General features: G+C 35.0%; 1 protein-coding gene across 1 annotated transcript; it reads left to right on the top strand.

Annotated features, from left to right (window-relative positions):
• The first annotated feature begins 3,435 nt into the window (after positions 1 to 3,435).
• LOC127837797 (carbohydrate sulfotransferase 8-like) lies at positions 3,436 to 5,476 on the top strand. The gene is made up of 2 exons (XM_052365189.1): positions 3,436 to 4,292; positions 4,722 to 5,476. The coding sequence occupies exons 1-2, from the start codon at positions 3,501 to 3,503 to the stop codon at positions 4,986 to 4,988; spliced, it is 1,059 nt and encodes a 352-aa protein (XP_052221149.1). The 5' UTR covers positions 3,436 to 3,500; the 3' UTR covers positions 4,989 to 5,476.
• The last annotated feature ends 9,663 nt before the right edge of the window (positions 5,477 to 15,139 follow it).

Below are 15,139 nucleotides of genomic sequence, written 5' to 3'. Positions count from 1 at the left end.
AAAAACCAAACCTCTTGGCCTTGCGGTTTCAGAGAAGACATTGTTTAATTTTTTCTCCAAACATATAAAGCATGTAACCCTCAGAGAGGGGCAAATTTCCACCCCAGGGTATTATTAAAAAAACATTAAAACACTTCGGACAAACCGAACGATTAACAAGAGTGACTCCTAAATAATCCCTCCCTAAACTAGTTTCACCTTAAGTCGTATTTTGGAAATGATGGATAGAATCAATTTCGTATTCAGTTGGAATAGCATGAGCACTATTGTTCTGATTGTTTCATGATGATTTAACAGAACATTTGAATTCTTGATTGTTCAAAGTTTCACCCTCATAAGGAAAACGTCTAAGCTCACTGGTACTTATATTTTTCAGCAGACCTGGACCCTTTTCAAACTCGGCAGATATACCATTTAAAAAGCGTTCGTAGCAAATTTCATGAGGATTTGTTAAACTTCGGGAATGCTAAGAAATTTGTCATTTAATTTGACATGGTAACCAAGTTTTTGAATGCAGTTTTGTAATTTACCCAATTGTAATTTCGACAAATCTTCCGACAAAGTTTCTTATATATTGGAAATAAATATAACCTCTCGTGTAAACAATGTATATTTTGAATTAGGACCATGTAGGAACGATTATTAAAAATGTGCAAAATGTAATCACAAAAGCTCACTGTTAGTAAGTTGTGCTCATTAGATCTAATAAGGACTCTTGCTAGGTACATCTGTGTAAGATATGACAGAGCACTGTGAACAGGGTTTTTATTTAAAAATATTGTTAACAGACTGGGATCCTTTGCGTTTCAAGTCGTTTCACTAAAACTGGTAAATGGAATTTTATTTTTTTGCTTACATAAACTATACAATTGACAATAAAAATTGTTTCATTATTATAATACAATTATATGTATAAACAATGCATCTTCTGAAGACAAACGTGTAGACCAGACAGGGGTTTTCGTGGGATAAAAGAAAAATACTGTTCAAGTTCATAGTCACAATGATGTTATTGTTCTGGTTTTGTATAATACTGATCACTATCAATAGACCAGCAGCCTATAATCTTCCTTGTTAAGAGGAACTCTTGCAGTTCTCAAACAGTGGCTAAAGTGTGCGGTTATGACTTGGTATAAAAAACTTCCTTCTGCAGTATGTAGAGGGTGAGTATTAAATTATTTCAATTTTAACGTGACAATAAAAAATGCAACTTAAGGTTTTTATAGATAGTGTTCGACAATGACTATTTCTGAGTAAGATATTTTTTTAACAGACCTTTTGATTTTGCGAAACGAAGGGATTTTTTATAATTCAAAGATGATTTTGAAGGGGTCCGACGGACATCTTTCAAACAAAAACAAGGAGTCCGAGTCTCATTTCCTGGAGTCTCGGACCACCAGACTCCCGTTAGTGTCGAACACTGTTCTACGTGTATAGATAAATACGCAAATTATGCCCAATAAAATACGTTCGAACCCTAGATTATAAAGTGTCCATAGGTATTGCAAAATGTATTGATTAGTCATATTAAAATTGTTAAATTATTCTGTGCATGTGTGTTTAAATGTAAATGAACGACAGTTTTTCATTCTAGTTCACATATGTTGAACAGCTTCTTATATTATTATGGAATACACTGGTGCATGTTTCTTCACTACCGTTTGATATTGTTACAAATCTCTGAGTTTGTCACTGCAGCATTTGTCGCTGCGTTTAGAGGGGAATATCGTCCGATATTAAGGTTCGTTTGGTCTTTTTTCCACAAATCTTAATCTTCACATTTGTACGATAAATAGTGTTCGTTAAATATACTTGGTCAAAATTGTGCAAGAAATTTAAAAGAAGCTGAAAATATTACATTCATTTGTTATTATACTATACAACAAATTGATATTCCCAATGAATGTTCGCAGTTCGTTTAATATGAAACTTTTACTAAAGACATTTTCATTCCTCATCAATCTTTTCATTTTTTTCCGTCAGAGAATACTTTGCCTTCATAAGGAATTTTATAGTTAACACATGTATAAATAAACTGGAACTTCTCCCTATACTTGATTAAAGAACTTTTATTTTTTAGTATGTTTTTATAAATCATTTAACCATAAATAAAGCATCTACAAAGACGTTATGCAAAATATCATAATTAGTGTGATTATACAATATCAATATACAATATATTTGACTTCAAACATTATGCTCGAGAGACGGTTTGAAACCTATGTACATAGCTTCAAATGTTCGTTCGTACAAACATTCAAACAGAAGATGTTTAGTTTCGAAATATATCGATTTTAAATTCTACATAAGAAATTAGCACAGGTCGTGTATTTGTTTAATCTGCTCACGATTTAAAAAACAAAAATCCATACTTGTTATCTTCAGAAACCAACGCTGTTTCTGTATAGTGTGTTATTGGTTATCGTTTGTTTAGTGGGTGCAATTATTGGATAAAATCGCTGTATAAAGAACGTAATTACGCAACCAAATGACATCAATTAATATTTGTGAGTCACGTAATCGCTGGTTGTAGCACTAAAGCAGTTATAATTGGACCATTTTACTGTTGTCCGTCGAAATTAATAAACACACACACACATACACACACATACATATTAAATACCAACATATACTCACTGATATTTGAGAAATGTATACATAAGTCGTAGTGTTTTATCATGGGGTAAATGCCAACGATTTGTGCCAGAATTCAACCCCAAGTACGAAAGCAATAACTAATATGTGATGTTTGCTTTACAGAATGGGAATCCTGTATTTGAAATCGCTGTCGACTGGGGGTGCGTTGTTACTGGTGGTCTTCTACGTCATGTTCGGTAGACAGATGTCGTTCTTTTTTACCCCGGGTCAGTATGACAAAATTATATGTATCACTGTAATGTATACCTAATTGCATACAGTATGTATTTATGTATAGAATATAGGTCCCGGCTTACTGTGATTTGCTTTCAAAATTAAGTTGAATCCGTGCGAGAACCGTTAATGTTTTGGGACTTATTTTTTCATTGCGTTAGAATATTTAAAACTGAGGGTTCACTTCATGGAACGCTATCTCTTAGCTATGCTGACCCTTAAGTAAATGTTCTCTTATCGGTGCAAATATTTTTAGTTCAGATTGTGGTCGGGTTTTTCCTCGTCATTAAAAAAAGAACGTGCATGTTTTACTTTCAACATTCAGTTTAGCTACTGGAGCCAAATAAAGAGTGTTGTTTTCTTCAGGTGTTGCGAGAGACTTGCACCAGCATAATGACAGTCTACCGGGAAATGACAATTTGACTATGTCGACGCCCGTTTCTCTGTCTTTGCTACTTCCGACGCTCGGCGCTTCGCTACCTCCATGGCCTTTTCAGCCACCGCCGAAACCAGCCATATTTCAGAACACGAGGCCATCTACTCCAACCCCAACCGCATCTGGCGGCGCGCCGGATGATTTTTCCCACACAAACTCAGAAGACAGTGTTCTTATTAGCAAGGACTCTTCTATGGTTAGTCAATTAAATGAACTGGAACAGAGGTCAAGGCATTTAAACACAACGTGCTTCAAGGACGTTTTACTCAACGCAACTTATAAGGGAACGGAACGCGGACGTTTTTTTCATTCTAAGGTTTACAATATCGGATATTGCAAAGTGCCAAAAGTTGGGTCTACTTTTTGGACATTGTTATTTACAACTCTTGACAATGGAGTCGATTTTGGCAAGAAACTTTTAGAAAAGAAACGCAGTTCTCTACACGCTGGTCGTTACTCTTTTTCTTCCTCATTCACGTACCTTAAGAGTGCCAAAGTTCCAATAATTCTCCCAACACGGGACCCATATTCTCGGCTTTACTCGGCTTTCATCGACAAGTCATACTTGCCCATTAGAATAAACACAAACTACGATGTTCTAAGCATTCGAAACAAATCACTGTGCGCAACTGATGTTTCTTTTCAAGAATTTCTGCAATGGATTTTGAACGAAGCGAAAGCAGGCAAATCTTTAGATAGACACTGGGCACCGATTTATTCTATTTGCGGATCTTGCGAGGTTAACGCTCAGTACATTGCAAAACAAGAAACATTTTCAAACGATATCGGCGTCTTATTAAAGAAGCTGAACGTATCGTCAGAAAAATACAACTTCATCATGCATACGCTGGAAGGCAAGCGGATCCAGTCATCCTTGCCGGGAATTGTGGCAACAATTCTAGAGCGGAGTTCTGGGGCCGAGATTAGCCGGTGTATGCCATGGCTGGAGGTCACTCGGAGGATATGGCGCTCTTTTCAGATTCAGGTTAAATTATACTAAATAATCGTTTAGAAAATCATCATGTTTTACTCGAAGGCATACTGTTCAATTAAGACAGTTGTTCTGGTTTTATATTATGAAGGTTTTGATAAAGTTAGCATAGCTGTTCATTAGGTAATCACTTAAAAATGATAGAATTACGGGCTATATCAAAATATTGCTCGGAAACAGGTTACAGTCCAATAGAAAACAGCCGAAAAATATTGGTAAAACAGTCGATTTTGATTTATGTCAATTCCTTTTTTGCTTTATAAATAACATCTTTTTTATTCGAATCAGCTCAGATTGCTCGTCAAGAAAACTTGTTGGTATTAGATTGCCCATGTGAAAATTAGTGCATTTATTTTCACTTCAAGGTTGTCGCTTTTACATTGAATTATACAGTGAAAATATGTAGTATATTGTAACCTACAGGGCTATATTCGCGAGGACCGAGGATATCCGCAAGGAACGTTCGAGTCCATTCGGAACAGCTCAGATCCGTCACTAGTGTCCGATATAATTTTGGCGGAAATATTCAAGTATACTTTGTCGTCGGAAGAACGTAAAATTCAACGAGAAAATGCGTTACGAAAAGCGTATGATGGTGTCAGCAAAGATGTTGTTGATGTGATCAAAGACTTGTACAGTGTGGACTTTTCAATATACGGTTATTTTAATATTCCACCAAATGAGAGATAAAATGAAAGTTTCTTTGCGATAAAAAAAGGTTATTTGATCGTTTCTTAACTGTTTGAGTCAACATATGTCAACAAACAGGCTTAACGTTCATGTTTGTTCTCTTTATATTCATATAATTTAACCTCTTGGCTGAATCGTTAAATCGTGTATATATGTAGATTTCAACATAGTACCAGAATCTTTGCTATTGTTTTCATGTTCATAAATATTAGTTCAGCTGGAAACGCATTTTGTTTGAAGAGATAAATTATAAAGCAACGCAAAACCAAATTTAGTAATTGTTACATAATATAGTATTATTTGCTTTCAATCCTTCAGGAATACACGTGTACTGCATAATAGGCATTTACTGAAATAAATGCCCGGGACTCACTTTGTGTGATAGACCCTCCTGATTTAGCAACAGTAACACAAAATACCTATGGTTACTTTAAAAGACAATTTATTTTTGTATTTTCTTTCATCGTTAGTGCATTTTTGTTTTGTTCTTTTAAAAAGTTTTTAAATTGTTCTCTATACTTTATGACGTTCTTTTGTTATTCAGACAGCTGTCGTTGCGTGTCCCGATAAAAACATTTAATCAAAATGATAGTGAAGCAGTGTAACGTGTCAAATGTTGCATTGAGTCAAATGATTGAGTGTAACGTGTCCAATGTTGCATTGAGTCAAATGATGGATTGTAACGTTTCCAATGTTGCATTGAGTTAAATTACATTGCATGAGCTGAAATCATATTACGGCGTTAAAGTTGTCGCAACTATATGAGCCGTGCTCTATGAAAATGTGGCTAAATGCATGTGCGTTAAGTGTCGTCCCAGATAAGCCTGTGCAATCCACACATGCAAATCATGGACGACACTTTCCGCTTTCATTAAATTTTTAGTTTAAACATAGTTCCTTCCTAGCAAAAATCCAGTTAAAGCGGAGAGTGTCGTCTCTGATTAGCCTGTGCGGACTGCACAGGCTAATCTGGGACAACATTTTACGCACATGCATTAAACCCACTTTTCACTGCTTATATTGTTGTAAGGTGTCGTTATCGATTTACTGAATTGTGTTTTTCACGCGGTAAACTATTACTCGTATAAGGAATATATATATATATATATATATATATATATATATATATATATATATATATATATATATATATATATATATATATATATATATATATATATATATATATATATATATATGTATATATATATATATATATGCAACGGAATGCGTCCTCAATTGGAACATTGATTTCGGTCAATACTCGCTGACAAGAAGAATTGAGTGTGCACTTTTGTATATAAATGGAACGTTTGAAGTGCAAAACGTATTATTTGCTACGGTAATTGCAAATGAATTAGGGGCGGTTTGCTTTAATGTTAATGGGTATTTTTGGGTTAATATGCCGAGACCGGTTGTCGTCGGCATGCCTCTATTTATGATATGATTACGATGGTTCGTGGCTTATTGATTAATGTACCGGTAGGTTCATTAACAGTTTGCGAGGCGGTGTGTCTGATATTAGAGATAACTTGTAAGAATTAAAGTACATTATTGCCGCATTTCAGTCAGTCATAGTGTAATGTCAGTTACAAGCTACATGAAACAAAGAGTTAGTAAAAGAACACGTCATTTTCAGGTATTAAAGTTGTCGCTACTATATGAGCCGTGCTCTGTGAAAATGGGGTTTAATGCATATGCGTTAAGTGTCGTCCCAGATAAGCCTCTGCAGTCCGCACAGGCAAATCAGGGACTACACTTTCCGCTTTCATTGTATTTTTCGTTTAAAGATAGTCTCTTCTTAGAACAAATCAAGTTTAAGCGGAAAGTGTCGTCCCTGATTAGCCTTTCGGACTGCACAGGCTTACCTGGAACAACCCTTTATGCACATGCATTAAACCCCCTTTTCACAGAGCACGACCCATATGTTTTAATGTGTAGTTATCGATTCACTGAATTGTGTTCTGAATTTGCAGCAATTTCCATCAAGACGCATACATAATCTTGGGTTGTGTAAACGGTAGGCAAAGGACAAATACAGACCAAAACAAAACTACCTTAAAACAAAATTTCAAAAAACACTTTGTCGTGTTTTTATGCATTCACTGTGATACATGTTTATATTTATAAATGAACCGATCTGTCATATGTATTTGGTGTAACGCCGTAAATGTACACGAGAGAAAACAAAATCGATTGGCTAAAAATGGTTGATAATCTCTGCTAATCTCTGAGAAAATACAGTGGGTCCAGCTGTTCAATTGAAGTGTTCTCATTGCTTATATTATGTAACATATCATATGACGTGCGAAAATAGGTTGCATGCCATATGCGGCCAGTATAGCTAAATACTAGCGTGAACAATCGCGCAACCTACCGCTTGCTAATCGCGAGCTATCGCTGTTAAGTCACACAACAATTCGTAGGCTCCTTAACAGTCGGCGTAGCTCCTGACTACATTTCAAATCCACAGGCTGGCCTGCAGCTACGTTGGCTGTATATGGCTGAAGACCCATTATCGCATGACGCTGCAGTCCGCACAGGCTAATCACGCACGACACTTTCCGAATAAACCGAATATATACTAGAGACTTCGTCATAAAGAAAAATTCCAAAAAGTGAAGAAAGAGTGTCGTCACTTAGCATTATTATGTATAACTGTTTTGCTATTTTATGTTAAATGTATTACTGTACGAAATTGGAAAACAAACAACTGACGTCTGCTATAATTGGTGTTTTAAAAAGAGGCGGAATGAGGATAAGTCGTTAAATTCAAGGTATTAGTGTATGTTAATAACGGCTACATACAGCCAATATAGCCATGATAACTACTATACACCACAACTACGAAGACTATTTGAATTGTAGCATTTTGAAGAAACGAATACTAAATTAAACAAGCTAAACTATTGAAACGAGGCATTAAGATGAAACAGTAAATGCAAAAAGAAATCTTGTTTATAGGGGAAGAAAGTAAATAATTACCATTTGGAAATTTTCACAAATCTTCGTTGACATGCATATTTCAATAGTAAAATTATTTTAAAACAACTGTGATTATGCAAATAAAAATTAAAATAAGGAAATAATACACTTCTAAAGTTTGCATTTCAACGAGATGTCCTCTTTATCAGGTAACCCTGTGCCCCTCGTGTGTAAGAACCCCTTGTGGGCTCTCTCAACGCGCACGTGGCCACGGGCAAAGAGCTCGGGGGGGGGCTGGCTTAGGCGGTGCCCGTATGTAGATGACGACAGCAGTGGAACTGTGCGCTGCCGCTCCTAAAATGTGTTTTTTATATATAAATTAAGCAAAATATCCGCTGATATCTCGTTTCATTTTTTTAATTTTTTTTTAAATGAAAACTATTGTCTCAGTAAGCAATGGAACTCTTCGCTGACGCTCCTTAAATGCTTTTCTTTAATTTGAGCATACTCTCCGCTCATTACTTTTATCAACCATATAGAAGAGTGTTTTTTTCCATTCGATACAACTGTGATTATAACATTATTGTTGCTGATTTTCCTGTTAATGACAAAGGGTAAAACAACCCGATAGTCCTTAACAGCTCGAACAAGACTTCCCAAGACGTAGCACTGCTATAAAACCCTCTTTTAAATAGCAAAACTAATTGTCAGGTCATGACAAAAGTGTGGCTCACATGAGTATTGTGTATCTGCGAAATAAATAACGATTTTGAGTTTTGCTGAGAAAGCATTAAACGACAACGGATTTATGGGCTGATAAAGGGCGCTTAGTCATTTAAAGTTGTCTTGTCACAGATTTTGGCATGTTTTGAAGTTTGTCATTAAATGCTTTATATTGATAAATGTAAACATTAAATTTTAAAAGCTCCAGTAAAATATCAAAAATACAATTTAAAAAAGGAAATAAAAGTAGCCCGCAGCAGGGCTCGAACCAGTGACCCCCGGAATCCTAAAGTAAAAACGCAATAGCCAACTGAGCTATCCGGCCAAGCATACATACTGGCGTATTTTATACGCTATATATAAGCAATATTCGTAGTTTCACAAATTTAAACGACAACAACAGAACTCTCCAAATTATTCAATCGTTTCGCGTTGCAACGCTTTATAATTTTTAGGTTTTAAATCGTAAAATAATGCTTATAATGGCTATATTAGACCATGGCAAATGTTCAGTAATACTGTTTCCTCACAAATATCATAACTAAACCGAAAATTCGCGATTCTGAAACAACTTTTTTCAATTTTGTCAATTAACCAAACCGTGAAAAGATCCTTTTAAATGGAATATGTTAATCTCATTATATTGTAGACGTATACTACCTTAGCATAATATAGTATAGAGCAATTGAAATTCGTTTTTTCCGTTCTATTGTTCCCGAGTGTAAAAAAAATGTTTTGCTCGAGTGCATAGAGCATCTTTCACGTATAAAAGCATTTTCAAGTCGGTGTTTTGTCTATAAAGTGTTCTTGATGTCATTGGACAGATTTAATAAACAAGTAAATTGATCCCTTAATTTATCACACCTCTTCTAGACAGCACTAACACGATTCTTGCTTTGGGAAAACAAGGCTAAATGCATGTGCGTAAAGTATAATCGCAGAATAGCCTGTGCAGTGCGCACTTGCTAATCTATGGAAGGGTACATCCGCCAGTTCTCGCATTATGCTTTATGGCATTGTATTTCATGCAATTCACTTTCCATGTTGCTATTTATAATTGCATTTTGCTCTATGACATTGTATATCATGCAATTCATTTTTCATGTCGCCATTTAAACTTGCATTTTTATATTTATGATATTAATTGAAATGATACGTTTGAGTGACAGTTTTTTTATGGAAAGATTTTCCGCCAGTATAGTACATGCTTATTGCTAAATGACAATTTCATATTTCTAAATGACAATTGTTATTGCTTATTGACAACTCCACTTCGACATATTACAACTTGCATTTGAATTCTGTTACATTACAATTGTATGTTTTTTTCTTGCATTTGCTTTAGATACAATTCATTGTTCATGCGCCTTAAGGCTTATGTGCAGTCCCTTTATGAAAAACATTTGTTTTTGTGCAATATAATTTGCGTTCAGCTTTTCAATATTGAACTGTTAAGTTATACTACTGCATTTTACTTATGTGCTTGCCTTAGTGCATTTTACTTTGTTGCTGCTTCGATGATCATTTTATGCATGTACAGCGTTATTTTATTACATTTGACGTTTTAGCGCATATTATTATACAGGGAGACAACTCTGGCTTGTCTACTAGGATTTCGGGCGTATACACTACTTTTGTCGAAACATTTATAATGGCGTCCGAGCTTGTTTTGCTGATAGTACATAACACAAAGAGATATTCGTTCAGTAAAGTTTATTTTAAAGAATATGAGTACGCGTGTATGCGTGCGTTTATAGGTGCATGCGCGAGTGAGCGGTGGTTGTGTTTTGTGCGTTCATGTGTGTTTCCATGCTTATGATGACTGTGCGAGAATAAATTGCGAAGCCCAATTTTTACTTTGCGAGATCTTAAGGGGAGCGGAGTTCCCGGAGGAAAAAACACCTATCCAGTATGTGAGCAACAACTAAGCCCACATGCACCGAGTGGGTTTGATCAAGTCCGCCTATGTGAGAAGCGAATGTTCAAAGCGCCACTCGAGCTTGATAGTCACGCGATACTCAACTCGTTCCTGACAAAGTGATCAAACACTTACAAGGGTTGAACGCTCTGAGCACTTAGTAATTTTTAAATGAGAAATTAAGCACTTTGTACACTGATGGCAAAGTGGCGGAAAAAACATTCTGTTGAACAATTAATATGAGTTAAGCTGGTACATTGACTTTCAACAACAAAAATGTTGCCATTTGTGTTCCTACCATTAAAGTACACTCAGTTACTTATATGAGCATCTAAACTTCTAAGATACACATTATTGAAGACACTATGAACGACGATGTGTTTTTGTTTTGAAACGGTTTATTTTGATTGTCTGAGTTGTTTTAGAATGTCTTCAAATTTGCACTTTAAAAACGGTTCTCAATACGTTATCCCCTGACAGATGACAATTTACACAAAATGCTTTAAACTGTTAAAAGGATGTAAAATATAAAAGTTGCATGCGTGAAAGACATTCATCGACATTCCTTGTCTTCTGCGTGCAAAGATGCATTTCCAAAAAATAATATATCAGTCAATTTGTAAACGGTCACACGGATTTAAATAAAACTTGCTTATAATCACTTAACATTAAACAATACAATAAAATATATTTTTTTCAAAATATAAAAACAACTGAGATTTGCGTATTCTGAAGTATGGTGAAAAACAGTAGATTCTTTAAAAATAAATAATTGTTATGCACTCAATATTTTACGCAATATTGTACTCTTGATTATTTTAATTGTACAATTCCTTTATTTGATCTTCAAATTAATTGATCTTTTTATTAATATTTATATTTTGGCAATATCTCTGATCTTGTTATCTAACGAATGTTTGGACGAAATTTTGACATATAGCTGCAATTTCTGGATATTAAATTTTAATATTTTTCTTTTCAATTCAGGTAATTATTGTTCTTCGGTGAGTGGTGTGTGTGGGGGGGGGGCGGAGAACCCGGAGGACACCGCTCTCTCGGTATTATGACCACTACCAAAACTATATTGCGCCCGGAGTATGAATAGACACCGGGTCGCCGGATATTTTGTTGACTTTACGCAACTAGATGGACTTGTGCAAAATTTTGCAAAATGACGATTCTCAGAAAAAAGTGTCATATATTCAAACAAGAATGCATACATTTTTTTAAACAGGCGAAATAACGCTCGTGGCTAAGAAAATTATTACTCATTATTCCAAATCGATAAAATAATAAAGATTGTGTAACGCTTATCCTCGATAATTTTTAAAATACGAGTATTACTAACATAGCGTTTATAATTAGCAATACGTTATAAAAGCGTGCTTGGCGCAGTGATAACACTCTTGCTTTTGCTTCCACAGGACCCGGGTTCGAATCCCGGGAAAACATTATAGATTTGATTACAAACGTATTGCATGAGATTTTTCTAAACATCGAAAATCTGTAAAAAGTACCTTAAAATCACACTTTACGCACATTCATTTAACCACATTTTCTCAGAGCACGGCCGATTTATATTACTGTTAAGTGGCTCAGCCACAGGCACAGTGAAGTCGAAGAGTCCGATGGGGGCTCGATGACATGCCCGCGAAACCCACTACGGAACTTGTTTGTGTGCCTAGAAAATCTCTGGAGCGTGTAAAGGTTACTATAACTATGTTTTAACACTATTTATTTTTGTAAAGTTTTAAATATCGTTGCTAGGTTAACGTTAATTATCAAATATTATCATAATTGCATGTACATGTATATACTCGTGTGATTTAAAAAACCACGATTACAGTATTTAACGAGTTGCTAAAATTGTGGTGTGCGTTTTGTTCGATACCGTGTTTGTTTTAATTATGTGTCATTAACTTAATAAACGCGTTATACTTCTTTAAACCAGAAAGGGACACCTGCATTCACCATCCGGCGCCTCGTGACTCAGTAAAATTCCCATTCAAAGCCGTGAGGGTGTGAAGAGAACGGAAACAGACGCCATCGGAACACTAAGAACGCATCAGGTCGTTAACTTCGAATGCCGCGGTTTCCCTGTATGATGTACCGCTGAATAGTACGCCTTAGGATATAAAGAATAATAGGTTGGTGACGTGGATGGAGACAGGTTATCTGACAAGTCGGAGGAATTTCGGCCCATCCGATAAGATCCTCCGACGAGCCAGATACTCATTTTCCATCCACGTCACGAACCGATTATTCTTTTAATTATGTCACATTCATTTCTTTTTATTTTATGCTTTTTTCGTAATACCCAACACAATTGGTGCACGGACCGCAATTGTCGTTGCGATCAATTTAAATTGTTTTATGAAAATATATCAAACTCAGCCATAAAACCGTTTTATATGGCAATGATTTTGTCCTGCGTAGTTCATCTCAATCGTCATTGATATTAAGATAAAAAGTAGTACAGTCTGATTTGCTTTACACGCGGACTCTAAACAACAAAAGAACATATCCAAGTGTATAACATATAAATGAGCCGTGTTCTATGAAAAGGGTGTTTAATGCATGTACGTAAAGTGTTCTCCCAGGTCAACTTGTGCAGTCAACACAGGGTGCTCAGGGATGACACTTGTCGCTTTAATGATATTTTCTGTTTAAAGAAAGTCACTTCTTAGCAAAAATCCATTTTTGGCGGAATGCATTAAACCACATTTTCACAGAGCGCGGCTCAAATGTATACGTATGCAACAGACGAAGAGGAAAACTGTGCTTAAATTTGCTTCTAATCAACCGTTGATTATTCCGTTACTGAATTTTTTCTGACAATCGATTATCCAAGGAACACATTTTATAAGTAAAATGTTTCCTCTTTAAATATCATTCAAGCACGGACTCTAGATCAATATACACTCCGTGATTCAAGGCAGCTGCCTTGTTATGCGGCATGCCGTATAGACGAGTTAACGCGTGACGTCACACGCACCTGCAAAGTTTAGACTCCGCCCACTGGTTGGCAAAAGAGGTGCAATTTATATAAGCGCATATAGAGAAGGTTGACGAAATCTTCGTTTTTAATGATAATCATGCACAATATCGAATATAATTTTACTAATTATGTCTGAATAAAACATTAGCATGCAAGGAAATGCATCTTTGGAACGATTTTATTGTTTTTATTATTTTTTGTTTTTACTGACAACAAACTCGGGAGTGGAACACAATCTAAGAGCTCGGTATGTGGTTAAACAAAAATCTCTCTACTTGGCACTTCATCGCGACCATTTTTAGTTAAAAACTTCTCAGAAATTAAAATTCTTTTAGAATGAATTAAATTTAATGAACGAAAACAAATAAGGATAAAAACAAACAACGAATAGGTCAATTGTATGTACGCGACATAGGGTAACTGATTTGAACCTTTATGTGTCTGGAAAAACTTACCTTCTTACACATTCAATAAATTCTTTTATTTAATGTAATTGTTTTTTTTTATTGTTCACACTAATTTTGGCACTCTTTGTCGCAGCATTTATATCCCGGTGTATAATTGCACCTTTGTTATCACAAACCGATTATCTCGTTATGATCGGATACTGTCTAGACAATTACAAAGAAAACATGGTGTCATAAACCCAGGGACCTACACTTGGACCCCTGCATAAACCACATGTTGCAGACGAGTGTCTGGTCAGTAAACATAAGTCACGATACCTCTATGTCATCTCTTGGCATATTGAGCAATCATTTAAGCCACATTTTAAAGCTAAAAATACTGATAAGTTAATTTTTTATGAAATATTTTAACAAAAATGAAGACATTTGTCGGAAATGTATTAACGGGACAAGTGTATATATTTATTAGCCAGTTAAACTTAATAATACATTGTTTAATAACTATACATTTAAATATTGTGCAATTTTACTGCTCTGCAATTAAGGTATTTAACGGGTACCGGCAAAAGTTAACTCCGCTATTATGTGTAAAAGTTGTACATTACTGCAGGGTCGGAAACACGATCATTAACATAAGCAGTCACAAAAGGGGCCGTTAGATAAATTAAATATATGCATCTATCATAAAATGCTATATTTTTATCACTCCTTATTACTAATAGAGATTTCAATATACATGCAAAGACAGTTACATTTGGGTAATTAATATGCAGGGTTTTTCCGTTTGTATGGTAAATTGAATTTATATTCATTCAATGTAAACGAAACGTAAATTCATTCAATGTAAAAGAAAATTACCACAATATTTAAAAATAGTACTGTATTCCGCTTTTTAGGGCTTTTTTTATAATTGATTAAATGCACCTCTGACTCTATTGATCGCTGATGAAATAAAACACTATCCACACCACTTAAAATTATAATAAAATTAAAATATGTTTTATTAGTGTTTAAATATAATTTATTCAAGTCTTATTATCAGAAAGAATACGGCTAATTTATTGTTTTGTTTTGTGGAATTGTCAGTATTAAGTCTTCCGATTACGTTTACTCTATGCTAATAAATACTTCGTATTTTTATGAAGAGGAAATTTTATTTGTGAATATACATTTATTTGGT

The sequence above is a fragment of the Dreissena polymorpha genome, chromosome 7 (assembly GCF_020536995.1).
Source record: "Dreissena polymorpha isolate Duluth1 chromosome 7, UMN_Dpol_1.0, whole genome shotgun sequence".
Taxonomy (NCBI): Eukaryota; Metazoa; Mollusca; class Bivalvia; order Myida; family Dreissenidae; genus Dreissena; species Dreissena polymorpha.
The sequence above is the reverse complement of the archived record's forward strand: the minus strand, read 5'-3'. Positions and strand labels throughout refer to the sequence as shown.

Excerpts from the sequence above, each read along its gene's own strand:
- LOC127837797 (XM_052365189.1), top strand. The coding sequence starts at position 3,501 with ATGGTTAGTCAATTAAATGAACTGGAACAGAGGTCAAGGCATTTAAAC. Across the intron at positions 4,293-4,721 it reads GGCGCTCTTTTCAGATTCAG|GGCTATATTCGCGAGGACCG; the intron begins GTTAAATTATAC and ends TGTAACCTACAG.